The sequence below is a fragment of the Macaca fascicularis genome, chromosome 17 (assembly GCF_037993035.2).
Source record: "Macaca fascicularis isolate 582-1 chromosome 17, T2T-MFA8v1.1".
In the NCBI taxonomy this organism is placed as follows: Eukaryota; Metazoa; Chordata; class Mammalia; order Primates; family Cercopithecidae; genus Macaca; species Macaca fascicularis.
In genome coordinates, this window is record NC_088391.1 from 101,097,567 (window position 1) to 101,124,740 (window position 27,174).

The 27,174-nt window shown below is 53.0% G+C and overlaps 2 protein-coding genes and 2 long non-coding RNA genes across 11 annotated transcripts in view; 2 read left to right on the top strand and 2 right to left on the bottom strand.

Annotated features, from left to right (window-relative positions):
* Positions 1–12,888, top strand: part of COL4A2 (collagen type IV alpha 2 chain) — a 202,120-nt gene extending 189,232 nt beyond the window's left edge. Inside the window, exons 41-48 of the mRNA XM_005586239.4 lie at positions 1,086–1,202; positions 2,538–2,699; positions 2,779–2,877; positions 3,241–3,387; positions 3,547–3,663; positions 5,648–5,839; positions 7,150–7,436; positions 11,794–12,888. Of these exons, the coding sequence (XP_005586296.3) occupies positions 1,086–1,202; positions 2,538–2,699; positions 2,779–2,877; positions 3,241–3,387; positions 3,547–3,663; positions 5,648–5,839; positions 7,150–7,436; positions 11,794–12,051 (1,379 nt within the window). The 3' untranslated portion in view covers positions 12,052–12,888. The remainder of the gene's footprint in view (positions 1–1,085; positions 1,203–2,537; positions 2,700–2,778; positions 2,878–3,240; positions 3,388–3,546; positions 3,664–5,647; positions 5,840–7,149; positions 7,437–11,793) is intronic.
* Positions 207–21,326, bottom strand: LOC102130822 (uncharacterized). 6 transcript variants are annotated; one of them, XR_010582421.2, is made up of 7 exons: positions 21,171–21,326; positions 15,004–15,098; positions 13,686–13,812; positions 10,657–10,772; positions 9,950–10,109; positions 6,864–6,968; positions 207–341 (listed from the first exon to the last, which is right to left on the bottom strand). It is a non-coding gene; the product is annotated as an uncharacterized lncRNA (long non-coding RNA). The 6 variants fall into 6 exon arrangements; XR_012426555.1 differs by lacking the exon at positions 207–341 and adding an exon at positions 11,555–11,693 and having other exon boundaries at positions 6,140–6,968; XR_012426556.1 differs by lacking the exon at positions 207–341 and having other exon boundaries at positions 6,140–6,968.
* Positions 18,714–22,434, top strand: LOC141408913 (uncharacterized). The gene is made up of 2 exons (XR_012426562.1): positions 18,714–18,934; positions 19,449–22,434. It is a non-coding gene; the product is annotated as an uncharacterized lncRNA (long non-coding RNA).
* A 1,102-nt stretch (positions 22,435–23,536) lies between these two features.
* The window catches only part of RAB20 (RAB20, member RAS oncogene family), a 36,565-nt gene continuing 32,927 nt past the window's right edge, over positions 23,537–27,174 (bottom strand). For 2 of the 3 annotated variants that reach the window (XM_005586238.4, XM_074021424.1), the window contains one exon: positions 23,537–24,660. In XM_005586238.4, the coding sequence (XP_005586295.1) occupies positions 24,128–24,660 (533 nt within the window). In that variant the 3' untranslated portion in view covers positions 23,537–24,127. Of the gene's footprint in view, positions 24,661–25,231; positions 25,383–27,174 lie in introns of all 3 variants that reach the window. The other variant, XM_074021422.1, reaches the window with a different exon arrangement.

Sequence of the window (27,174 nt, forward strand, 5' to 3'; positions counted from 1 at the left end):
CAAAAACTGTTGGTTCTCGTTATTCACCGTAGTTATGTTCTGAAGTCACCAAGAACCCTGACTTTGTGAATACTGAACCATTGCTCCTAGGGGAAATACAAGGCTAGGTTCCTGCAAGCCTCTGCTCACAAGATGTTTATCAGTGATCAATATGTAACCTGGTTTTCTGTGTAACGGCACCTCGTTTAGTGTGGATTGCTGATTCATGAACACTCAACATGCACTGTCACTCGTGCCTGAACGCAGCTTCTCTTACATACGTGTTTCTCCATAAGGGACTTCACAGCCTTCTTGCACTTACCAACACTGGGCTGCACTTCAACACAATGCATAGGGGGCATCTGAAACGGCAAAATCACCAGCATAAAGCACGAAAATGTGGAAAACAGGGCACTACAGAGACCAAGACAAGGACATGTGTGTACAGTGTGAGCTGCAGCGAGAAGGCAGGAGTGTCACCTTGCTGGACCTCAGCTGGGACTCACTTTACCTCTGTGTGTAACTGTGAATGCCAGTGTTTATTTGGGGGGGACTCCAAGTGAGTTTTAGTGAGCAGACAAGTTGGAACATAAAGAATCTGTGAATAATGAGGACCCACTTTGTCCAAGCTGGGATCCAAGGCACTGGAGGACAGCCACAGGGAGAGTTGACCATACTGATGTCAATCGCAAGCTTCATTTGCAGCAATTTTCAACCTTCCGTCCATCACGTGTGCTGACCACTGTCCACATGTATCAGGATCAGAGTCTGAGCGGCTGTGCCACGCCTGGGGCTGAGGCTCCATCTAAGCATGATCGGGCAGTGCCTTGGGGAAGTGGAGCACAGGCAGAAGGATCCCAGTGGAGGGCTCCTCACAGGAGAAAGGCTGGAGTTGGGGGAGGGGTTCACAGCCCTTGCCTCCCAAACCCCACCCTGAGAGCCTCCCCAGCCCCATCATGAGATGATCCTTGGCCTGAGGGCGCCTCCCATCACTGTCTCACTCACTAGGCTCTGGTCCACCACAGGTGATGGTGTGGAGGGAAAACAGTAGATTTGAAAAGTTGGGTGCTAATGCTGAAAATAATGTCTTCTGTTTTCATCCTAAGGAGAACGAGGCCCACCTGGGAGTCCAGGACTTCAGGGGTTCCCTGGCATCACGCCCCCTTCCAACATCTCTGGGGCACCTGGTGACAAAGGGGCGCCAGGGATATTTGGCCTGAAAGGTAAGCAGGACTTATGCATCTGTGCTTCGACATCTCTAGGGGCAGGAGCCGGCAATGGCCCACTTAATCTAGGGGGAGAACAGACGTTCATTTCCACACCGTGCCCAGACTCCGGTCAAAGGGGCAGGGGCCATCATGGTCCTCCGGTGTCATTTCCATCACCTGTACGACCTGGTCCCCGGGAAGCCGAGACACAGGCCATGTCATTTACTTGCTGTAATAGCAGATATTCAAACTGCAGGGGACTCAGAAATATGCAATATGAACGGCTTTCTTCTTCCTCACTGTATTGTGTTTAGACAAATATTAAATTTAATTTGCATATCCTAATCACAAATGAGCTGAATATTGGAAAGAGATGGCGTAAAGATGAAGCCACCCATCAAACAAGCATTTGTGCGTCAGGGTTCACAGCAGCACTATTCACAAGCTCGAAGTGCTGAAAGTAACCCCAGTGTCCATCGACGGAGGAATTAAGAAGCAAAATGCAGTCAGTACGCACCTAGCACAAGAGGAGTCCGTCTTTTTTGTTTGGTTGTTTTCTTGTTTTTTGTTTTTTTGGAACAGTCTTGCTCTGTTGCCCAGGCTGGAGTGCAGTGGCACAATCTCAGCTTGCTGCAATCTCCGCCTCCTGGGTTCAAGGAATTCTCCTGCCTCAGCCTCCCGAGTAGCTGGGATTATAGGTGCCCACCACCACACCCGGCTGGTTTTTGTATTTTTAGTAGAGACAGGGTTTCACCATGTTGGCCAGGCTGGTCTCAAACTCTTGACCTCAAGCGATCCTCTCACCTCGGCCTTCCAAAGTGCTGGGATGACAGGTGTGAGCCACGGCGCCCAGCCTTTATTCAGTCTTAAAAAGAAGGAACTCTTATCACCCGCTGCCACCTAGATGACCCTTGAGGGCATTCTGCTGAGTGAAAGAAACCAGTCACAAAAGGTCGGATCCTGTGATCCCACACATATGAGGCCCCTGAAGTCATCAGATTCATAGAAAGAGAAAGTAGAATGGTTGTTGCTGAGGGTTGAGGGGAGAGGGCATGGGGAGTGAGTGTATAACGGGGACAGATTTCAGTTTAGGATGAGAAAGTTCTGGAGATAGTCAGTGGTGAAGGTGAATATATTTAATGCCACTGAGCAGTGCACCTAAAAATGATTAAAATGGTAACTTTTATGTTATATGTATTTTATGACAATTTTTTAAACACAAAGACAAAGTCATTCCATGCCACAGACTTGTCAGAGATTGTCCCCTGAATGGGTGACTGAGTACCTGACTGCCCCCAGGGGCCTTGGGGTCCTGTTTAAACCCTCCTTTCTTGTCCCTAATGCCAACAGGTTATCGGGGCCCGCCAGGGCCACCCGGGTCTGCTGCTCTTCCTGGAAGCAAAGGTGACGCAGGGAACCCAGGAGCTCCAGGAACCCCAGGGACCAAAGGATGGGCCGGGGACTCCGGGCCCCAGGGCAGGCCGGGTGTGTTCGGTCTCCCGGGAGAAAAAGGTAACAGTGCCCTAGCCACAGTGAGAGAAGCCCCATCCCCACAGACTTCCGTGTCCCTAACGTCTTCTTTGTGTTGCAGGGCCCAGGGGTGAACAAGGCTTTATGGGGAACACTGGACCCGCCGGTGCGGTGGGCGACAGAGGACCCAAGGGACCCAAGGGAGACCCAGGATTCCCTGGTAAGTGACCGTCTGCATACCTGCAGAGCTAGTGGCTCAGCCCAGCCTCTCCAGGCTTGGGGACATCCTGAAGGTCAAACGGCCAGGATCCTCTCCAGCATGGGTCACATGTTGTAAAGAGCAGGGAGGAAACCAAGGCTGCGACTCGGATGTTGTCACAGGGCCTTGGTGAATGGAAAGTTTAGTATTCAAACGGCAGGCGCTGAGTCACGGCTCAGGCCCATTTGTGTCTGGCTCATCTCTAGAAAGCACAATTGTCCGGAAGCTCCAAAAGGGGCCTCCCCGGGTGAGAAACGCGGTAGCACTCAGAGCAAGAGAGTGGAATGACCTTGTTTTACTGGGGCCTCTCTGTTTCCCTTCCAGGTGCCCCCGGGATTGTGGGAGCCCCCGGGATTGCAGGAATCCCCCAGAAGATTGCCATCCCACCAGGGACAGTGGGTCCGCAGGGGAGGCGAGGCCCCCCTGGGGCACCAGGGGAGATGGGGCCCCAGGGCCCCCCCGGAGAACCAGGTAGAGTGCTGAGCTGGGGCCTGGAGCCCCTCAGGGCTGCCCGGGCAAGGCCAGGGCCTGCTGGCATTACGTCCTCTTGTGTTCTCTTTGCTGATCGCCAGCTCTGCCAGGCGTGGTCACAGTTTCCAGCCACATTCACACTTCTTTGGTGGCTTGCAGGTTTCCGTGGGGCTCCAGGGAAAGCCGGGCCCCAAGGAAGAGGTGGCGTGTCTGCTGTTCCCGGGTTCCGGGGAGATGAAGGACCCGTAGGCCACCAGGGGCCGATTGGCCAAGAAGGTGAGTGACCAGTGGGGAAGGACCTTCCCAGGTCCTAGTGCTATGGGTCTGACTCACAGACTGTGGTCTGCAGGAAAGGGACACGTGAGAGCCCAGAAAAGCCAGAAATGAGGCGCTGCCCCACCCTCCTGCTCCCAGTCTGAGCATGCTGCTTCGCTCCTGTGCGCAGCAGAACACCTATCCCGAGTCCCGGGATAGCCTCCCTCCTTTTCCTGGGACACCTGCAGTGCTGCGGAGTGGGCGGCAGGGATCAGTAGACATCAAGGATCGGGATTAGACAAGTAGCCAAAAACCAACTATTAAAATTTACTAGAGCCACATTGCAAAGCCCTGTCTTACTTTTTTTTGTTGTTTTTTTTTGAGACAGAGTCTCACTCTGCCTCACCCAGGCTGGAGTGCAGTGGCATGATCTCAGCTCACTGCAGCCTCTGCCTCCCAGGTTCAAGCAATTCTCCTGTCTTAGCCTCCCAAGTAGTTGGGACTACAGGCATGTGCCACCACACCCAGCTAACTTTTTTGTTTTTGTAGTTGAGACGGGGTTTCACCATGTTGACCAGGCTGGTCTTGAACTCCTGACCTCGAGTGATCCACCCGCCTCAGCCTCACAAAGTGCTGGGATTACAGGTGTAAGCCACCGTGCCCAGTCGTCTTATTTTTTTTTAAATTATTTGCACATATGCAGAATGAAATAGGCCAGAAATAACAGCTATTCATGCAAAAAAAAAAAAAAATTCTCAAAATTTCTCTTAACCTGAGCTCAGTTTGAGCCAATGGTCTCAGCATTAAAATTAAAATTAAGGCCAGGCGCGGTGGCTCATGCCTGTAATCCCAGCACTTTGGGAGGCCGAGGCAGGTGGATCACGAGGTCAGGAGATCGAGATCATCCTGGCTTACACAGTGAAACCCCGTCTCTGCTAAAAATACAAAAAATTAGCCGGGCATGGTGGCGGGCGCCTGTAGTCCCAGCTACTTGGGAGGCTGAGGCAGTAGAATGGCCTGAACCTGGGAGGCGGAGTTTGCAGCGAGCTGAGATTGCGCCACTGCACTCCAGCCTGGGCGACAGAGCGAGACTCCGTCTCAAAAAAAAAAAAAAAAAAATTAAACATAGGGGCCGGGCGCGGTGACTCACGCCTGTAATCTCAGCACTTTGGGAGGCCGAGGTGGGCGGATCATGAGGTCAGATCGAGACCATCCTGTGCCACTGTACTCTGGCCTGGGTGACAGAGTGAGACTCCATCTCAAAAAAAAAAAAATTAAACATAGGGAGCATTATTGGTGTCCGAGTCAAAGGCAATAGCAGTCCCCTGCCCCGGGGTCAGATCCACAGCCGGCAAATTATGGGTAGTGTGGTGTGCACCTGAAAACAAATGCCGGCAAATCGGAGCCCGCCCAGGGCAGGAGACAAGCTAGGGACGGCGGAAGGGAAGTGTCCTGGGAGAAAGGGCCATGACCATGGGTGTCCCCTGGAAGGGGAGGGGACAGTGGGAGAAATGTTCACCAGGGACAGCTGAGAAACGTTCACACAGCTGCTTTGCCAGAGGCAGATGAGCCACCCCATGTGCTCCCTGGTAGGAGTTATAGGAGGCGGATCTCAGCTGCGCAGAGAAAGAACATTCTAACCCAGGATGTGGTCAAGTGCGCGATCAGCGTGGCCTGCAATGAGCCACGTCTCCTGGAAGTGTCCAGCGGAGGGAGGCCACTGCTGGGGGTGGGGGCTGGCCTGCGATACTCCTCTGGTCCTTTATAGAAAGGACCACTCCTCTGTGCCCAGTGCCCTCATTGCCATCATTTCATGCTGCTAAGCACAAAGTGTAGATGAAATCCTTCCCAACAGTCTCCTGATCTCAACAGACAGTGCCAACATCTGGGGAAGGAAAGCAACGGTGCTAGGCGCACCTGGAAACTGCCCTGCACCGCTGGGTCCCCAGGTTTCTGTGGGGCGGCTGTAAAGGGGGCTGCTCTCTCTCTCTTTCTCGGGCTGTAGGTGCACCAGGCCGTCCAGGGAGCCCGGGCCTGCCGGGTATGCCAGGCCGCAGCGTCAGCATCGGCTACCTCCTGGTGAAGCACAGCCAGACGGAACAGGAGCCCATGTGCCCGGTGGGCATGAACAAGCTCTGGAGTGGGTACAGCCTGCTGTACTTTGAGGGCCAGGAGAAGGCACACAACCAGGACCTGGGTAGGTTCCCCCACCTGGCCCCCATGATCTGCTCAGGGCTGGCCTGGAAGTGGCTAAGGTCAAAGGGCCACAGCGAGACTCCCAAACCCTTCACGGCTGATAAGTTCCCCTGATGAAGGGTCCACCCACATTCCTGGAAGTGCAGAAAGATTAAAAAGGCCTTTGAAGCAGAAGCCTTACAAAGCCCTTAAACCTCAGGACCTTAACCCAGGGACCTGCCTTTTAACTTGGTATCGACTTCCGCAGGCTCCCATGTGACCCGTCTGACCCTTGACCCCTCTCCAGTGGAGACCACCAATTACTTCACCTCCTTCTTGCTTTTTGACCCAAGTTCTGTAGACTTGGAGTCAGGCAGGGGCCATAAGGTGCTGGGGTTCATATAAGACTCTCCCATACAGGATCCCAGGAAAATGGACCCATGGACACGTGTGCACGCTCTTATTCAAGGAAGCCTTTAAAAGGCATTAATGTGACTTTGAATACAGAAAACGCAACACACACAAATTACAAGTGAAGGTGGCTTAGTCTGAGGTCCTCTTTGAGGGGGTGACGGGAAGGGTCTCCGGGACACTGGCTGCGTTCTGCCTCCTCAGTGCAGGTTACACCAGGCGTTCTGCCCCCGGAAAGCGTGGAGCTGGCTCATGGCGCCAGCACATTCCTGCCTGTGCGCCCCACTTCCACAATGAGTTTCTAAAGAACAGTGAGGCAAAGGCCACCGAGGATAAGGGCCTAGAATAGATCTGGGAACAGGGCCAAGGAGGCAGGCCTAGCCCAGGCATGTTTGCTAAAGGTGGCTACACTTCTGGGTCTGAGCTTTTCCGTAGTCCCTGTGAAGAGGGAATCATTCACCGTGGCCAGGAGATAAAGGCTGTCTTCGTCTCTAGAAGCAGTAAGGCTACATGGAAGGGAGAGGGGCCAGGGCTCCTTCTGGGGTGGCTCCTTGGGGTCAAAGAGCAACCCCTTGGAGGCCATCAGAGTTTTCTTGGGGCCAGTGCTGTTAAGACCCCACTAAGGTAAGGCTCACCCAAAATGCTATTCCATGAAGACACCACTCCCTGCTGATCCAACTTGGCCCAGTATGTGTGAGATCTTGTAGAAGAACAGAGCTGTTCTGAAATGCCAGTGTAGTCTGTTTGATCAGAAAGAGAAAAAGAAATTGGGAAGCCTTAGCCTGGCCCTCCAGTAGGTGGCTGAACTCCACCAGGTGTCCTGGGACTAGTCTGTGACACGGAGCCTCCTGGGCCTGGCCGGGGCTGGCAGGTGCGTCTTCTAGCCACACAACACTGATCTCATGACCCCTCCTTCCGCAGGGCTGGCGGGCTCCTGCCTGGCGCGGTTCAGCACCATGCCCTTCCTGTACTGCAACCCTGGTGATGTCTGCTACTATGCCAGCCGGAACGACAAGTCCTACTGGCTGTCTACCACGGCTCCGCTGCCCATGATGCCTGTGGCCGAGGATGAGATCAAGCCCTACATCAGCCGCTGCTCGGTGTGTGAGGCCCCAGCCGTCGCCATCGCCGTCCACAGTCAGGATGTCTCCATTCCACACTGCCCAGCTGGGTGGCGGAGCTTGTGGATCGGATATTCCTTCCTCATGGTACGTGGCATTTACCCAGTTCCCCTCCTCAGCCACACCCTGGCTGGGGACACGGCAAGAACCCCTGCCTTTGTAAGAGTAATCGGACAGGGCAGTTCAGGGTGTGCACTGCACGAGGGCACTTGGCCCAGGGAGAGAGAGAGAGCTGGAATACAGCTTACACTTTGCTAGCTGAACCACATGCTGGGCACAGGGCTTCCCCCACCCAGAAAGGGCTCATTAATTTGCCACCAGGCCTTCGTAAGGAGTGTAACCAGGACGAATTTGCCTGTCATCCGTCTTACTAGTATAACACCAACACCAAAGGTACAGTTGCTTTGGGTTTACCAGAAGTCTAAATATATGGAAGACTTTTCTCCAGAATCCTGATCTTATTTAGAATCTATCTGGAACCTTAAATACCTTCAAGAAATACCTATTAACTGTCTGGCTTAAAATGGATATACATTCATGAGGAAAATTCTGGAATACCTTTGGGTATAAAACAGAGAGCCTGTGTACTTTGAAATCCAGGAGAAGGTGCACAACCAGGACCTGGGAAGGTGCCGCCCACCCTGCCAGTTTGCCTTTGGGTATGAAATAGAGAACCCTCAGCTTTGGCCAGATCAGGTTTAGCTTAATCTCCAGGGAAGAGATCACAGCACCGTAGTGTCTTTTGCAATATTAGGTCTTAAAGCAGAGGCTCCTCAACTTGGAGTAGGGTCCCGTCCAGGCAAATTCATTGTAAGATGAAGATACCGTTAAGTTGAAAGTGCATTCTCAATTTATGATGGGTTTATCTGGATGTAGCCCCACCAGAAATCCAATAGTGAATTGAATACATATTGCTTTGGCACCGTCGAAAAGTCAAAACTCATTGAAGTCTAACCATGGCAAATCGGGGACCATCTGTATACTCTTGTAGGGAGAAAAGAGAGTCTTGCTGAGCACAGTGGGTCTTCCATTGAGTTTATTTATAGGGATTATAACTGTCATAACTCCAACTACATGGATCAGATGCCCAGCATGTTAAATATTTCACAAATTATATATATACACAACATAAAATATAAATTACATAATGATTGCTAATCTTTCAAAACAACAGGAAAAAAAAATCCAGATTCTAGGAAAGGAAGGAAAAGACAAACAGTATTGGCATTTTAACAGGTATTGTTGCTATGATAAGTTGGAGCAACAGGATACTAAATCCTGGGCTGGGACAGGCACACATTTTGCCTTTCCAGAAGCATATCATGGAAGGTGACTTTGGAGCAACCTTCTTTTGTTTCACAGTGACCTTCGGGGTGCTCCTGTGTCATGGAGGAAGTAAGCTTTGATTGCTCCTATTTTTTAACTTCCATTGTTAAATTCAAAATAAATGAGCCTCTCGCTTGTGAAGGGCATGATTACACAGTATCCAAAAAGGTCAGGCATCCCCTGTTCCATTAGCAATCAGGTTTCAAGTTACTGTCACGAGATAAGCAGGCATTATCCTCTGCACACATAACTCTCTGCTCAAATAAATGGCTGACAGCCTCAGCAAGCCTGGAACTTGACAGCCCCAAAAGGCATGGGTTGAGATGGCTCCTGTCACCCTGCTGACAGATGCAGGGGTCAGAACAGATGGGCCAGAAGTACCTTGACTTCTGAGAACAACAGAAAGTCCCCACTGGCCCTGACGATGGACACATAAGTGAGCAGACACATCTGTGTACTGGAGATGTGCCCCCTCCAGATGTGTCCTGACTGCTGTCTAGGAGACAGGACCTAAACCAAGACAGCTGTGTGCCTCGTCTGTGCTTTAAATACTCTTTGATCCCTTCCGTGTGGTGACAAGCGTATGGTGCCGCTAGGGCTGCTGGCATCTCAGCATAATGAGAGCTGACTTTGGAGAGGAGAGGACAGCTCAGCTGAGAGCAACTGCCCCACTGTCCCCAGTGGATGCACAGAAGGCGAGAACAGTGCCGAGGCTAGCACCCGGCTCACCCTTCTTTTGTCCATGAGGATAGGTGGCCCCAGAGGATGCATTTTCTGCATTCCCTACAAGCGAGCACCACGTGGGAGGGAGGACGAGGGCAGAGCCCCGGATGCAGACTGGAGCAGCAAAAGTCATTTTCCTCCCCTCCCCTCGGTGGCCTCTCTCAAAGCTGGTCTGGTGGAAGCTACAGTATCTAGCTGGCCGTTATTTTAGTTCCTCTTTTTTCAATTCTGGCTACAATCTGGAGCCCTCACAGCCCCTTCTTCAGGTCAGCCTCTCATCCAGGCAGTTCTCTTAAGATATATGAGCTGCTGTGAGTACCAAAGCCAGAGGCTTGCCCACTGAGAGGAGCACATTGGAAAGAGTGCGTGTGCCTGCACTGTGTGCACTTATGCACGTGTGTGCACAGGGGTGTGTACACAAGCATGTACTGAGTGTGTGTGTACATGCATGGGTGTGCACGTGTGCATTTGTGTGTGCATGAGTGTACACCATGTGTGTGCATGTGTGCGTGTATGCTTGTGTGTGTGTGTGCAGCAAACTCAGCTCTTACCTGGCTATGCCAGCCTCTAAGACTTCACACATTGCGCTCCCTTCTGAGCTCATTCTGGGAGTCCCACGTGTCTGCTTTGGGCAGCTCCTAGCAGGCCTCAGCTCCTTCAGACCGCAGTGAAGCCAGAGGTGCCCGGGAGGACGTCTCCACTTCTTATTACCTGCTCATTAGCAGACAAGAAAGAGCAGGCAGCTCAGGGCTGGACAGGCTTCTGCCTTCTGTGAGCAGAACACTTTTTAAAGGATTTTTGGTTTCTGTGTGTTTAAAGGAAAGCTTAAACTAGGGCCCCTGCCCAAATACATCATAGTACAGCCCCTTTTTCCCGCAAACTGAACTGAGATATTTCTTTTTTTTTTTTTTTTTTTTTTTATTTGAGATGGAGTCTCGCTATGTCGCCCAGGGTGGAGTGCAGTGGCCGGATCTCAGCTCACTGCAAGCTCCGCCTCCCGGGTTTTTACGCCATTCTCCTGCCTCAGCCTCCCGAGTAGCCGGGACTACAGGCGCCCACCACCTCGCCCGGCTAGTTTTTTGTATTTTTTTAGTAGAGACGGGGTTTCACCGTGTTAGCCAGGATGGTCTCGAACTCCTGACCTCGTGATCCGCCCGTCTCGGCCTCCCAAAGTGCTGGGATTACAGGCTTGAGCCACCGCGCCTGGCCAAACTGAGATATTTCTATTCTGAGTAAACAGATTCCGAAGCCCACTTACCCCTCAAAGCCTGCTCGGCCAAGCCAAATGGCACTTATACACCAACTCTGGGGCCCAGGAGGCCTGCCATGCAGTTCCAGAAAGGCTAAACATGTTGACACAACAGAAAGTAGAACCTTAAAATGAAAAACAATATATATATATGGCTCCCTTGAAGACCTCACCCACCTCCCAGCCAGCCTCAGGATCAACTAACTATTTAACAACCTCTGATTGAAAAAACAATTATTTAATTACACAAGTAATACATATTTATTGTGAAAAATCAGCAAGTACAGATTTTTTTTTTTTTTTTTGAGACGGAGTCTCACGCTGTTGCCCAGGCTGGAGTGCAGTGGCGCGATCTCGGCTCACTGCAAGCTCCGCCTCCCGGGTTCCCGCCATTCTCCTGCCTCAGCCTCCCGAGTAGCTGGGACTACAGGCGCCCGCCACCGCGCCCGGCTAATTTTTGTATTTTTTTTTAGTAGAGACGGGGTTTCACTGTGGTCTCGATCTCCTGACCTTGTGATCCGCCCACCTCGGCCTCCCAAAGTGCTGGGATTACAGGCTTGAGCCACCGCGCCCGGCCTCAAGTACAGATTTTTAAAAAAATAACTAAAACCACTTCTCTTTCCTCCCTGATCATCAGCATTTTCAGAGAAGGGGCTGGGAGGCCTGGCTGGGTGATTATTTTTAACTTATTAGCCTCAGATGCTAGCCTACGTTTTATTTTTTTCTTTTAAAAAGAGTAAACATTGTGTTCTCTCTTCTGCCAGGTATTTTTATCTGAATGGTTGATTAGGTAGATGGTTTGTTTTGTTACTGAAATGTCGTCAGTTGCATCTGCGGCTCATACCTGCTGTCCCTGCTCTAGTTCCTACTGAACGGCCAGCCTGGCTGCGAATTAGTGTCCACGCACCTGCCTCCGCAGCACATCCTCGTGCCTGGGGCCGCCTCCTGCAGGGGCCCGGGTGTATTTCACCAACCCCCTCTTGCTGAAGGTGCATTCGTGAGGATGCCGCATGTCCGTATTGACACCGACGGATGGTCATGGTTTGCTGTTCAGTAAAAACACACGCACAGAAGAGGGCTATGCCCTGACCCCGTGCCACCCGCAGCCTGTGATTCCTAACCCTGTCCTGCCCCCTGTCTGTGCAGCACACGGCGGCGGGAGACGAAGGCGGCGGCCAGTCCCTGGTGTCACCGGGCAGCTGTCTGGAGGACTTCCGCGCCACGCCATTCATCGAGTGCAATGGAGGCCGCGGCACCTGCCACTACTACGCCAATAAGTACAGCTTCTGGCTGACCACCATTCCCGAGCAGAGCTTCCAGGGCTCGCCCTCCGCTGACACGCTCAAGGCCGGCCTCATCCGCACACACATCAGCCGCTGCCAGGTGTGCATGAAGAACCTGTGAGCCAGCGCGTGCCAGGAAGGGCCATTTTGGTGCTTATTCTTAACTTATTACCTCAGGTGCCAACCCAAAAATTGGTTTTATTTTTTCTTAAAAAAAAAAAAAAAAAAGTCTACCAAAGGAATTTGCATCCAGCAGCAGCACTTAGACCTGCCAGCCACTGTCATCGAGCGGGTGCAAGCACTCGGGACCCCTGCAGGGCAAGCCCTGCCCATAGAAAGCCAGGAGCAACCCTGGCCCCCGTTACCCCTGCTAGACGTGCCGCCTGGAGGCACAGCTAACCACTTCGCACACACCCATGTAACCACTGCACTTTCAAATGCCACAGACAACTCACATTGTTCAACTCACTTCTCGGGGTGGGATAGACGACACAACAGCACACAGGCAGCCAGCCGTGGCCAGGGGCTCGAGGGGCTCGGGCTCAGGCACCCGTCCCCACATGAGGGCCCTGTGGGTGGGCCTGGCCCTGCTTTCTACACCAGTGTTATGCCAGCTCTATGTTCTCCCAAATACCGTTGATGTGAATTATCTTCAAGGCAAAACTGTGCCCTTTATTGTAAAAAACACTGATAATCACATAGCGGTCGGTCATTCTTTTGCCACATCCCTATAGACCATTGGGTTTGGCCAAACTCAGGCGGAAGTGGAGACCTTTCTAGGCGTCATTGTCAGCCCTGCTACTTGAAGGTACACCCCATAGGGTCGGAGGTGCTGTCCCCACTGCCCCACGTTGTCCCTGAGATCTAACCCTCCACTGCTGGGGGTGAGCTGTGCTCTTCTGACTACCCCCTCCTGTGTAACGACTACAAAATAAAACTAGTTTTGAATATTTTTAAACCCCACGTTGCTGACTGCCTTAATCTTATCGTGTTCACAGAGCAAAATGTTTGATGAATGCAAGGCACTGCCTCCACCCATGCTGCTGTTTTTATCCATCTCAGTAGAGTTGAACCCATTCGTGGTATTGCAGCCATTTCTCAGGGAATGTGTTTATGTTTATAGCTCACACCTGTAATCCCAACACTTTGGGAGGCCGAGGCAGGTGGATCACCTGAGGTCAGGAGTTCGAGACCAGCCTGGCTAACATGGTGAAACCCCATCTCTACTAAAAATGTAAAAATTTGCTGGCGCCCATAATCGCAGCTATTCGGGAGACTGAGGCAGGAGAATCACTTGAACCCGGGAGGCAGAGGTTGCAGTGAGCTGAGATTGTGCCACTGTACTCCAGCCTGGGCAACAAAAGTGAAATTCCATCTCAAAAAAAAAAAAAGAAAAACACCCCAACCAGCACTTGTGGGAATTTGGAGAAAGGGCACTTCACAAATGTATTTCCAAAGTCATTCAATTTGTTCCAACATAGGCTGGGTGCAGTGCCCCACATCTGTAATCCCAGTATTTTGGGAGGCTGAGGTGGGAGGATCACTTGAGCCATAGGAGTTTGAGACTAGCCTGGACAATATAGTGAGACCCCATGTCTACAAAAAAAAGTTCCCACATAACTTCCCAAGTCAAAGCTCAGTATTTCAAAGAAACAGTCTCCAAGATTCAGCTCACAGAGTTTGACTCTCTGAAATGCAAGCTCAAATTGAAGTTTTCCTAAGAAAAATGTTCACATTATGAAATAAGTATCCTACCTTATAATGTAATTTGAAACAGATAAACAGCTGCCGTAGCTCATGTTCCCCCAGAAGCTGGCTGAGGCCAGGACCTCTACAGAGCAGGGCTATGTGGGAAGGTGATTTCAGGAAGCCTGAGTGGGACCTGGAGGGGGAGAAACCAAGAATAAGAAAAGCCAACTCAAAGATGTGAGACTAAGGGGGTTACCAATGTGGATGGTTTAGGCTTGATCCTGCTTGGGATCCACCAAGGAAGGAGCCTCAGATGGTCCAGGCATGGCTTGGAAAGGGAAGTGTTCTCCATCAGCTGTGGTCTCGACTGGTCGGGGGTTGCCTGAGGGTGTTAATTCCCTCACACTCCCGGGTGCGCCACACACCACCACGGCTGAGCGGGCTCCTGCCAGATGCCAGGTAGAGGTGGTAGAGAACCAGGCAGAGCTGAGACACGGTGTGTCAGGCCACACCTGCACGTGGCCGGTCACCACGGCAATAGCTGCAGCAAAACGGTGGGCCCAGAGCGTGTGAGACGGAGATCAAGAGACCAGAGCTTGCAACCACAGCAACTCTAGAAGCTGGGAAGCAGCAAGTCATTCTAGACTCCACCCCCACTGCCAAGGAGGCAACCACAAAGTATGCTGCGGTCCTGAAGACCCCTGCTCGACTGGGGTAGGCTGGATACCTTGTGTGGTGGTCACACTTCAGCGTCAGTACCCAGTGTTAAACATCAAAGAAATGTTTCACCTTAGACCTAAAATACATGAGAAGACGAAGATCCTCAACACAATTGGTTTCCAAAATGTGGATTATAAAATATAAATCAATCACAATTCATAACCCCGACATCTGTGCCAAGGACCCCACGATCCCGCTGAAGTATAGCGAGTGGAGATGCCTCATCTGGAATCGAACCATTGGCTATCCCACACCTTGAAAATCAGAGCTCTGCCCTTCATGGACCCTGCATGTTGCATAAGACAGATTTTTCCAAGCTAGTTTCTTGGTGCCAGGAATAACTGCCCCCTGAGAGCTGAGCGTGCTTGAACCATCAACTAATGATGTGCCACATTTTCCAGAGAGTGGGTGCCCCAAAGTCAGAATCACTTCTGCCTCCCAGCTGCTTCAGACAGTGACTTTCAGCACCCCTGGCAGAGATGCTGCTGGAACGTGCATAAAAATGCATCTGCAGTCATCCTGACTGGGTAGGGGTACCCAGAAGATTCACAAGCCCCTGGAGAGCACATCAGCCTTTAATCCACCCAAGAAAAGCAAGTTGGCAAGGATGGCCTGGATGGGTTGCTTCAGTGAGCCGGGCCTCCGGTAAAATGCATCGAAGTACCTGTGCATCAGAGTGACGTCAGGAGAATCAGATCAGTCACTACACGTGAACGTGCCTAAGCTGCAGGCATGTATGCACTCGTACGTGTCCAGGACCTAAGAGGAAGGAGGTAGAGAATCGCTGCAACTTGGGAGTTCTAAATGTGTTGAGGTTGAGCACTATGATTTCAAATGCACAGTACAGGGAAGGGAGTAGAATGATTTGGAAAGTAAATTCCACGGCATGCTAGACATGGGAGGGAAGGGTAACACGAGCCACCAGGAGGATCTTAAAGTGACAGACCAAACCCAAGCAGATGTCTTGAAGGCAACGAGGGAACAGCATCCTCACCTCCCACACGTGGTGCAGCAAGAACCTCACTCTGCAGACGCAGGAAGCCACCACGCTACAAATATCTAGGAGCTGTTTGTATTCATACAGCGTAAGTTCAGCTCAGACAATAAAATGTCAGGCTGTCCTCCCCCTCCCCGCTGAGAAATGCTCAGTGTTTCTGGTTACACCTGGAGGTGGCTTTTCCTTGAGGCCGCCTTCCTGGAAAAGGGCCATCCACTTATTTAAAAAGAAAACCCTGCAGAAGTTTCAGGAGCTCACTGAAGCCAGTAGGGGAAAGGTGCTGTTAATAATATAAGTAATTTGGAAATGAGTGGCGTCTCTAAGACCAAAGGCAAAGAGAACTGCACACAGCATTGTACTCTAGTGGATAAAGTTGTTTCTTGCAGGAGTACTGGTGAACAGTGCTGACACTGCATTCATGCTAAAACTGAACCATTGGTTGGGCACGGTGGCTCACACCTGTAATCCCACGACAGAGAAAGACTCTGTCTCCAAAAAAAAACAACAACAACAAAAAACTGAACCATTAATTAAGTGGATGGTCGGTGGGAGCCATGTTTCTTATTGGAGGAGAATTTACAGCAAAGTGGGAAAATGACACAATGATTAGAGTCAGAGCTATCAGAAGAACTCAGGTTTAGCCTATTATAGACACCTATAGTCGCATAAAGAAATATCTGTAGGTGTGTGTACATATAGGGGTAGGTGTGTGTACATATAGGGGTAGGTGTGTGTATATATAGGGGTAGGTGTGTGTACATATAGGGGTAGGTGTGTGTATATATAGGGGTAGGTGTGTGTATATATAGGGGTTAGTACACACGCATGTATTTCTTTGCTCTGTCAGCTGGGAGGGCCTGAGAGAAGCAGCCCCCAGGAGCAGTGAGCACACCTGGCCCCAGATCTGGGTTTCTAACACTCTTCTCCAATAAAAGGACCCGAGGCGCCTCGGGGAGATGGCTGATTCTGAGACTGGGGCAGGAAATACAGACGATGAGACTGGAACATCTTGTAGTGCCAGAAAGTAAGGAAGTGCTCAAATAAAACCCCAAATGGAGATATGTGGAAGTGACACGGGAGCCATCTGAAAGAGCTCCCTAAGACCCAAGACGAAGCCATCTGAACAAGAAAGTAAGAAAGTGTTAGATAACAACCCAAAGTATAAAATCAATATCCATAAGTCCATTCTGAGTCCTCAGCCTTCCTCTCTAAGGATGACCTGCTGTTCCCAGCGCCCAGCGAGGTCCTCAAGGCTGGACGGTGTCCGAGGAAGAGCGGCTCATGGGTGGCGTATCTCCTGCACGGCCTGTGCCCAGCTGTGCGGGGCAGCTACGGCTCCGATGTTGATGCACGTGTGTGTGCAGCTGTGCAGTGGCGCGTGTGGCACGTGTGCACCCTCCCCAGAAAAGAAGGACCTTTCCTGCTCCTACACCTCCCCGTCAGGCACGTCTCACAATTCTGCCAAAACCAAGGGAGATGAAAAACGAAATGTCACAAAGACAATGTGCCCTTTTTTTTGAGACGGAGTCTGGCTCTGTTGCCCAGGCTGGAGTGCAATGGCAGGATCTTGGCTCACTGCAGCCTCCACCTCCTGGGTTCAAGCCATTCTCCTGCCTCAGCCTCCCGAGCAGCTGGGAGAGGTGTGCACCACCACACCCAGCTAAATTTTGTTGTATTTTTTAACAAAGACGGGATTTCATCATGCTGGCCAGGCTGGTCTTGAACTCCTGACCTCAAGTGATCCCCTCCCAAAGTGCTAGGATTACAGGCATGAGCCACCCCGCCCAGCCCCAAGGCAATGTGCTTTAAAGCGAAGCTGGCTTTCTCTCTGCCATTACTGAAAAAGGGAAAATCATTGCTTTCTGGCCATTTTTCTCTAGTGGCAGCTTCACGGTGACATCTCTCCGCTGGGGTTGGAGGTGGAAGAGGACAGTCATCTTCCTCCTGTGGTCCAGCCCCTCTGCAAAGGGTCTCCCGGCTGCTTTTCCTGCCTCCCACTCCTCTGTGAAGTAGGAACGATATTCCCCATTTCATAAAGAGATTTTCCCCAAAGATGGTAAATCAACTTGCACAAGATAACACAACACATGTACTCAGGGAGCATTCAAGCCAAACCTCTACACCGGGCTGACTTCCTAAAAACAGCGACCATTGAGCATCAACCATGTGCCAGGCACCCGAGGCACTTCACACAACATGACCTGCGCGGTTCAGAAGCCTCAAAGTGGGGGTCATTTCCGCATACTACCAGAGTCCCTGCACCCGAGGGGTATTTCACAATTTCACTGTACAAGCCCATTTTAATTAACTAAGTTCTTCTCAGAGGCCAGGAACACACACTTAGAGATGGGAGGCTGCAGCTGCAAAGCCACATGAGATGGGGCAGGAGGGGACTGCTGTCTTCCCGAGTTTAAAATACGCCCAGGAGCCCCCTTCCCCCACCCCACCTGCAGATTCACACTTGAGGGGACCTTGCCACATGCAGGGGTGACTCAGGGACCTTCTCCTCCCATTCATGGCCAAAGTACAAGAACAAAGGGCAGATGGATGGGGTGGAGCCCGCTTAGAAGATGTGGGTCCCGTGACAACATAAACTAGCCCTAAAGCTGGAGCCATTCCTACAGAGGCCGTTTCATCCTGCATGGGACAGGATCCCGCCTCTCCTCCAGGTGGGACCCAATCCTTTGCCTTAAACTGGCTTATTCTTAACTGTACACTCACAAAAATAATCCATTTTATCTGCAGGATTCCCGGGAAAGGAATTCTTGCATTCGGATTATGAGGACTCTGTCCAGGGGGCTCTCACACCTCCCTCGAAGCAGGGAGAGCTCGCCCCCGGCCATGGGAGCCGCCCGCCACACAGGGGTTGGTGAACGAGGCTGCCATGCAGTGAGGCTGAGGGAGAGGGTTTGAAGGTGCTACTGGGGATGACAGTGACCAGTCCCAGGCCTGCCACCTTCAGACCGAGAGCAGGCACAAGCCAAGTCTGCTCACTTAACTGAGACCAGCTCCCAGGAGACAGCGTTCCAGGCCCCAATGCCTTCTCCCTGTGGGAAAATCTGGATGGGGGATAAAAAAAAAAAAAAGGTAGGGCTGAGGCTTGTCCTGGACCCGTGGGTATCCACCATTTGCAGCCCGATCAACCAAGCCCACCTTTAGGGGAGGAAAGACAGAGCAGCAACCGGAACATGGCATTGAAAGTCCGAGGCTCATATTCCCAAGGCACCACGCCCCAGGCAGGACCTTCCACATATTTTGACATCCCAGGAAAACAGCCATTGTAGACTGAGCTGGGAGGGCCTGGTGAGGAAGTGGGGGGGGCTGGAGCCAAGGCCTGGGCGTGTCTTACTCCGGCCACTGACACCCTGGCCCAGGACACACTTTCTCTGGCCTTGGGTCCGCACATCCTCAAACAAGGTGCCCTCCAGATCTGATCCCTGAGGGCTGGGCCAGTGGGTTCAAGGCAAACACAAAGGGAAGGGGAGGGACACAGAGCTTCATAACCACGCAAGGACGCTTGCTCTGAAGGCATCTGCTCTCCCTGAAGGAAGCAGCCTGGACCACAAGGGAGGACTGGGCCGAAGAGCTTCCAGAGCAGGTACAGAGGAGGCTGAGTGCAGGCGGTATTCTGTGTGTGCAGCGTCTCGGCTGTGCGTGCAGGGTCTCGGCTGTGAGTGCAGGCGGTATTCTGTGTGTGCAGGGTCTCGGCTGTGCGTGTGTGCAGGGTCTCGGCTGTGAGTGCAGGGTCTCGGCTGTGTGTGCAGGGTCTCTCCACTGTGTGTGCAGGGTCTCGGCTGTGAGTGCAGTGTCTTGGCTGTGTGAGCAGGGTCTCTCCACTGTGTGTGCAGGGTCTCGGCTGTGAGTGCAGTGTCTTGGCTGTGTGAGCAGGGTCTCTCCACTGTGTGTGCAGGGTCTCGGCTGTGAGTGCAGTGTCTCGGCTGTGTGTGCAGGGTCTCGGCTGTGTGTGCAGGGTCTCGGCTGTGTGTGCAGTGTCTCGGCTGTGCGTGTGTGCAGGGTTTCGGCTGTGCATGCAGGGTCTCTCCACTGTGTGAGCAGGGTCTCAGCTGTGTATCCACCCCACCGCACCCAGCCCCTCTGTCCTGTTTCAACAGTGAGGCTCGAAAGATCCAGCTCTGCGAAGTGGGAGGATGGAAGACCGCTGCACACTGTGGAGAAGAGGCTGTGCTCCTAATAAGGGCACGTAAGAGGACGAGGGGCACAGGCCACCCTGCCTGGCCACAGAAAGGAAGATACGAGCCGGACTCCACCAACCAGGTCTGGGAGGATCTGTGCCTTTGAAATCCTCCAAACACCCGGAGGCCACCCTACTGCACTTCCACCAGGGTCTCTGGGTCCGGGTCCCACTCTTCTTCCTCCTTCAGAGGTTTGTGGTCATTGCTCAGTAGGGACTCAGCCTGGTTAGAGTCTCCTAGGAGCACGGAGTGAAGGCCCAGCCCACAGCCATTGCCCCTTCTCTCTGGAAGACAAGTACCATCTCCGTGTCTCATGGGGTCTGTCTCATGGGCCTTGAGCAGCAGCTCGCCTCTGCTGGAGAGATCCATGTGCTGGGAGCACCCGTGTGCTATGGGGATCCGAGTGCTGGGAGGGACCCATGTACTGAAGGGACCCGTGTGCTGGCGGGAACTGTGTGCTGGGGGGACCCATGTACTGGAGGGACCCGTGTGCTGGGGGGAACTGTGTGCTGGGGGGACCCATGTACTCGAGGGACCCGTGTGCTGGGGGGAACTGTGTGCTGGAGGACCCATGTACTGGAGGGACCCGTGTGCTGGGGGGAACTGTGTGCTGGGAGGACCCATGTGCTCGGAGGACCTATATGCTGGGGGGATCCATGTACTGGGGGGATCCGTGTGCTGGGGAGATCCGTGTACTGGGGGGATCCATGTGCTAGAGGGACCCGTGTGCTGGGAGGACCCGTGTGCTGGGGAGAACCGTGTGCTGGGGAGAGCCGTGTGCTAGGGGGATCCGTGTGCTAGGGGGACCCGTGTGCTAGAGGACCCATGTGCTGGGGGGACCCGTGTACTGGGGGAATCTATGTGCTAGAGGAACCCGGTGCTGGGGGGATCTGTGTGCTGGGGGGGGCCGTGTACTGGGGGGCACCGGTGTGCTGGGGGGATTCGTGTGCTAGAGGGACCCATGTGCTGGGGGGAGCCCATATGCTGGGGGGATCCATGTGCTGTGGGGAGCCCATGTACTGGGGGGCACCCGTGTGCTGAGGGACCCATGTGCTGGGGGGAGCCCATGTACTGGGGGGATCCATGTGCTGGGGGGAGCCCATGTACTGGGGGGCACCCGTGTGCTGGGGGACCCATGTGCTGGGGGGAGCCCATGTACTGGGGGGCACCCGTGTGCTGGGGGACCCATGTGCTGGGGGGAGCCCATGTACTGGGGGGAATCCATGTGCTGGGGGGAGCCCATGTACTGGGGGGCACCCGCGTGCTGGGGGATCCATGTGCTAGAGGGACCCATGTGCTGGGGGGATCCATGTGCTGGGGGGAGCCCATGTACTGGGGGGCACCCGTGTTCTGGGGGGATCTGTGTGCTGGGGGGAGCCCATGTACTGGGGGGCACCCATGTGCTGGGGGGATCTGTGTGCTGGGAACATTCATGTGAGATTGTTTTCCTGGCACAGCAGGGGCTGTTTAAACCAGGAAGTTGGGTCCAGAAATGGCAACATCATACTCTTTAAGAAACCAGGCCTGGGAGCCTGGGGAAGGGGACATTCTGACTGACAGCACCTAGATTACCACATACCCAACCCCAAGACTCCCTGACACCACCGCCAGGGACGAAGCTTCAAGGGCACCAGGAAATACCTGAATATGAGGTGTCATTGAGGAAAGGGTTCTCATCTGCACGGGGACACAGACAGCTGGAAATGTGCAGAAGGGAGCTCCGAGACCACACGCCGCCATTAACCCTGGACCGTCACTTGCTCTTCTCCTCCCTGGAGTGGCTGCTCTGCACAAAGGAAAGACGGATGCTCGAGGTCACGCGCTCAAACCCACACCCAGTGGGGAAATCTGCGCCATCTCCAACGGCTGAGTTGCCCAACTGAGAGATTTCAAGCTTTCCAAGAACTGACGTGGTTTCTGGAAGGAAACGGGCCACATGAGCCAGGCTGGCATCCGAAGTCCACTTGGAATGCAGCCTACGACACAGGGTACCTGTGGCACACCGTCATTGAAACTGTCCCAATCGCTCAGCTCCAGGAAGGGCTGAGGAGAGAGTGACTGCTCAGTGAGATGTGCCGAATGAATGAACCCCTCATGCCCTTACAAAAGCACTTGTAAGGGCAGCTGGAAGTTCTAGCATAGGAGAGACTGCAGCACCAACTGCTCAGAGGAACTCGTTTAAAAGGAGCCCACAGGGATGCTTATTTTTAGGACAACACGTACAGGATGAAATGCTTAAACAGAGTTGATGGAGAATGTGCCACCCGTGGGCACCGTACCCGGAGCACACAGCCCCTCGAGGAAACAAGCTGTCGGGTGCCCAGAGCAGATGGGAAATCGAATCCAAGAATGTTCAGAAAGAACAGGCCTCAGGCATTCATACAGCCCTCCCTGCCTTCAAGCACCAACTGCAAAGACAATGCCGTATGATACTTTCTCTCCCTCCACAGCCTTCAGATAAAGACTCTGGCCTGGCCAGAGCTCATGCTTATGATCCCAGCATTTTGGGAGGCCGAGGCAAGAGGACTGCGTGAGCCCGGGAGTTCCAGACCAGCCTGGGAAACACAGCAAGACCTCATCTCTACAAAAAATAAAAATAAAAAATTAGCCAGGTGTAGTGACACAGCCCTGTAGTCCCAGCTACTCAGACTGAGGTGGGTGGATCACTTGTGTTCAGGAGTTTGAGGCTGCAGTGAGCTGAGATTGTGCCACTGTACTCCAGCCTGGGCAACAGAGTGAGACTCTGCCTCAAAAAAAAAAAAAAAAAAAAAAAGATTCCAAAGTCTCTTTGGTTAGCATATTTCCTAGATGTGTCACTAGTAAAGATGCACTTTATAGAAAATGAATATAACTTCTGTCCCTAAGTGGTATATTCAGCCAAGTCAATAAAAAGTCATGAGTCAGGCTGACCTGTGTTCACTTCTCAATGGGCTGCTATTGCAAAACTGAAGTTTTAAATCTGAAACCGCATCTCAGCGGGGCTGAGGACCTGCAATCGCAGGGGTTGCCTCAGTGCTTCCTCCTGGGGTCCAAGCTCCCTTCCTTGCCTGAAAAGCACTCACTCCACAGGAGCAGAGAAGTTAGGCCTGCAGCAGCCCAGAAACCGGAGAGCACAGGCCTTCAGCAAATTAGGAACAGCTCCCCAGAAAACAAAGCACCCCTGTAATCCCAGCATGTTGGGAGGCTGAGTTGGGAGGATCGCTTGAGTTCAAGGATTTGAGACCAGCCTGGGCAACATGGCAAAACCCCATCTCTACAAAAAAAAAAAAAAAAATTTACTGGGACATGGAGGCGCATGCCTGTAATCCCAGCTACTTGGGAGGCTGAGGTGGGAGAATTGCTTGAACCCCGGAGGTACAGGCCGCAGTGAAAGATCACGCCATGGCACTCCAGCCTGGTGACAGAGCAAGACCCTATCACAAAAAAAAAGAAGAAAAGAAAGCAAGAGAGAGAGGGAAGGAAGGAAGGAAGGAAGGAAGGGAGGGAGGAAGGGAGGGAGGGGAGGGAAGAGAGGGAAGGGAAGGATGGAAGAAAGAAAAACAGCACTCATGAAACCCGCTGCGCAGCGCCATCCACCCCATGTTGCCTCCCAACACATAACCCCGACCCCGGCCTGCTTTCGTTCAGTCACATTTCTGGGAAAACAAATCTACTGTCTCCCGGCGTCTCTGTCTGGCATCTTCCAATAAAGTAGCCACCCCATGGCCAGCAGCAGCAGACCCGAGGGGAGTTTCTGATTCAGAGACCTGGGTGCTCGGGTGCCCCACACTTCAGCAGAACCAGAGCTTTTAGCTTTGCTACTATTATTGGAATTCAAGTCATCAAGAAAACTAGGCAGATGGGCCAATCTAAATATTCTGCAATTGGTAAGGATTTCACACAGCTTCCGCAGAAAGAGAGACGTATCTCAAGTTCGCAGCCATCTCCCCAGCGCCCCCCACCCTACCCCAAAAAGAGTCCCTGGGACTGGGGGTGCAAATGAAGTCAGTTCAGTCTCAATACTCAAGTGTTTCCCAAAATCCTCTTTAATAATACATGAAACCCACATTGCCGCAATCAGTATAAAAACAGTTATTCCTGATTTTGTACAAATGAGCATGTCTAGAGTCAGGATTATCAAGCATCAAGATACAAGTACCAAGTGGGAGGACCAAAGGCAACTCACAGTGAAGAGAAACGCTTGGGAACAAGAAATGTCGAAGCTGCAGGATGTGGTAACAAGCCAGGGTGCCGAAAGGGTCAGAGGTGCAGGTGCAGTTGCAGGTTTCTGCCTGTGCAAGGGTGAGGGGCCGTCGCAGGCTGGCTGCAAAGGACCAGTGCCGGGCAGTGAGGCAGAGAGTGCCAGGGCTCTCGACTCTGCAGATTGGGCTTTGCAGAAGATTCCCGTTTCCCCACCTCCCCACCCCTCTGACAGAGACCGAGGAGACCACGCACATTGCCCTCCTCTTCATAGCCAGCCATCGTTTCCACTCCAACATTCTGCTGCGTGTCACTCTGGAAAAATAATTCCTTGGTGTTGCTTGCTCCTTTCAGATCACAGCCTGCCTGGTCAGTCCCCTTCCCACATGCACAGTCTGAGTCCAGGAGGCCCTGGAAAGTCAGGCACAACACCCAGATCTGGTCCTCTTGGGCGGCTTCTGACTAGATATATCCACTGTGTGTGACGGCCTCTCGGCTCTCTGCTGTAAGATCATTGGCACCACCAGGTCAAACAGGGTCTCGAACAGGAGGTCCACATTGTAGCCGGTCTTGGCGCTGGTCTCAAAGCACATCTGCTCAGCGGCCGGCACGTCCTGCTCATCCAGCATCTTGTACTTGAGGATCTTTTTATAAAGGGCCACGGCGTCCTCCAGCTGCACCTGCTTAGGCACCCTGGGGGAGACACAGTCCCCGGCATCCGTATCTGGACTGCACTTTTCCTTCTCCTGGCCCGCCAAGGCCCCCTCCTCAGTGAGGTCCACTTTGTTCCCCACGATGGCGAAGAGGCAGTCTTTGCTGGCCGTGTCTGTCAGGCCCAGGAACCGGTCCTCCAGCTCCACCAGGCTCTGCGGGTGATTCACATCATAGGTGAGGATGATGGCGGCTGCCCCCCGGCAGTACATGGAGCCCAGACCATGGAACTGCTCCCGCCCTGGTGGGAGAAGAGGGACAGAAAGACTGGTTATCTCTCATCTCAGAACACAGCCACCAGCCACACTGCAAGGGAGCGTCCCACAGGGATGTTTATTTTTAGGGTAATACATACAGGATGAAACGCTTAAACATAGTTGATGGAGAACGTGCCCCCCATGGGCACCATCCCCAGAGCAGGAAGCCCCTCGAGAAAACAAGCTGTTGGGTGCCCAGAGTAGATGGGAAATCGAATCTAAGAATGTTCAGGAAGAACAGGCCTCAGGCATTCACACAGCCCTCCCTGCCTTCAAGTACCAACTCCAATGGAGCTATGGCCCCAGCCGTGGCTGGAGATGGAAGGAATCAAGAACCGATATCCAGAAAAAGGCAGCGACGGCCAAGGCCCTTGCTGAGATAGAAACTGACTCAGGAATGCAGGCTCTGGAAGCTAAGTGTGCTCATGTCCCTTCACCCTCCTCCTCCTACAGCCCGTGGGTGCTCCCAGCTGCCCCGTGCTGCCCTGCCCAGGAGGCGCTGCGGGGAGAGCTTCTGAGTTCGCAACAGGGGTTGTAAACCACACCTGCACTTACCTGCCAGAGTCACACAGCACCTTGCAGTGTTCACAGTATTTTTAGGACACAGCGGACCTCTTCTCTCCCTCACTGGAATCTGAATCCCTGAGGAGCCAGGCCTCAGCGTTTGCACTTCTTGCGGGTGCTGCAGCCCCACCTGCCCTCCAGGCTTTAAAACAGACAGAGGTGCGCGCAATTGCAGGCAAGTTGGGAGCCTGCTCCCAAAACATTTCCAGGTCGAGATCAAACCCTCGGGACACGGCTCAACGCCAACACATTGGCTGCTGACAAGGTGCTGTCTGTCGCTGGGTCTGGCAGGGAACAGGACCAGCTGGCACACACCCTGCAGTGCCTGGAGCGTGGGCCTCCGCTCTCCCCGTGCCCCCAGCACTTCGGCCTCACAAGGTCGGTGAGGGCACACACGCCTTCCACGAGGAGACTGAAGTGTGGGGGAGTCAGGCACAGCAGCGCTCGAGGGAGGCTGGGCCAGGGCACTGGAACACCCGCCAGCACCCTGTATATAAATGCAGAGGCCCCCAAATTGATGGCTAAAAAGGGGGATTAAAAGGTCCTGGTCTCTGTGTACTTTTACAATGCAATCATCTAACCAAACCAACCCGGGTCAGAATACACTCCCCACAGGTAACACCTGCACATCCATGGTGTCCTGTTCCCGACATCTGCCCCAGGGCCACCTTTCTATCCCACCAGCAGTGCACAGATCCCCAAGGGGGCCTGCTCACCTCCCCACCGGCAGGCAGCTCCCTGCCAGTCCACTCAAGGGCTACCCAGGAACTTTCTGGCAGAATTCTACACTCCTGCCTGTAGCACAAGCTTTCTGCATACTCAGATTTGGAGGACAGACTCCCACAAGGGGAGGTGTTCCTGGGACAGGTGCAGTGCACACAGCAGGTGACAGTCCCCAGCAGGGAGGGCCCAGCCGAGCACGCCTGCTGGTATGTCCTCCAGGCCTCGGCATGCTTTTCATCGTTGGGCACATCTGCCGCGATGGGGCGATGAGCTCTCAGGAAGCAGCTGTGGGAGAGGCGGCAGCATGCACTATGGCCCCCACCTGCCTCTCGCGGACCGAGCAGGCTGTGTGTGGCATGGACCCTCCCTGCTGGCAGGAAGGGGTTTCACAGGCGCTCCTGGTGATGAATCTGTTTCAATCACCAACGAGCAAACCCTAAGTGAGATCTTCCAACCACAAAGCACCTGCTCCCCACCACACCTGCCAGGGGCACGCTTTCGAAGAGGAATGAGACTGAGACCTGTGCTCAGACGCCATCCCAAGGAGCCTCTGCAGACAGCCCTGGAAGCTGCAGGCCAGCTCCTCCCCTCCTCCCCGGGGCGTGTGTAGCCTCCCGGGCCATGCCCTTAGACCAAGAGGAGGGAGAGCTGGGAACGACTGACAACAGCACTGGCCTCCACTCTCAAGCTCAGAACGCAAGGTCAAGTGCCTCTGAACAAGGATGAGGCTGCTGGGGCGCTGGCGCAGAGAGAGGTGGCACCCAGGGAGTGTCCAGGCCCCATTCCAATCCCTTCCCTGGGAAAAGTAAGCCTGATTTTGATTTTTTAAAAAGAAGCTAACAATGTGGATTTTAATCTCCCAAGTTTTAAGCATTCAAAACTAATTCAAAATGTTCTAAAGATCACATTTAGGCAAACCAAAATGCAACACTGGCCCATCATCGGCAGCTTCTAAATTATAGAAGTCCCATGTCACTCTGAGGGCAACTTCCCCTGAGTGTGTGGACAGCATCGACCAGTAGCAAGGGCTCTTAACCACTGGGGTCATAAACCAAATTCATAGGGTCCATGACCTTGAATGTGGGAGAAAATGTCATCTTTGTTTTCACCACGCTCTACCTGAAATTTACCACTTCCTTCCACTATAAATATTGGCAGCAAACGGCAGAAATGGCGGTAAGGGGCACTCATCACCAACAAGGCCAGCAGGT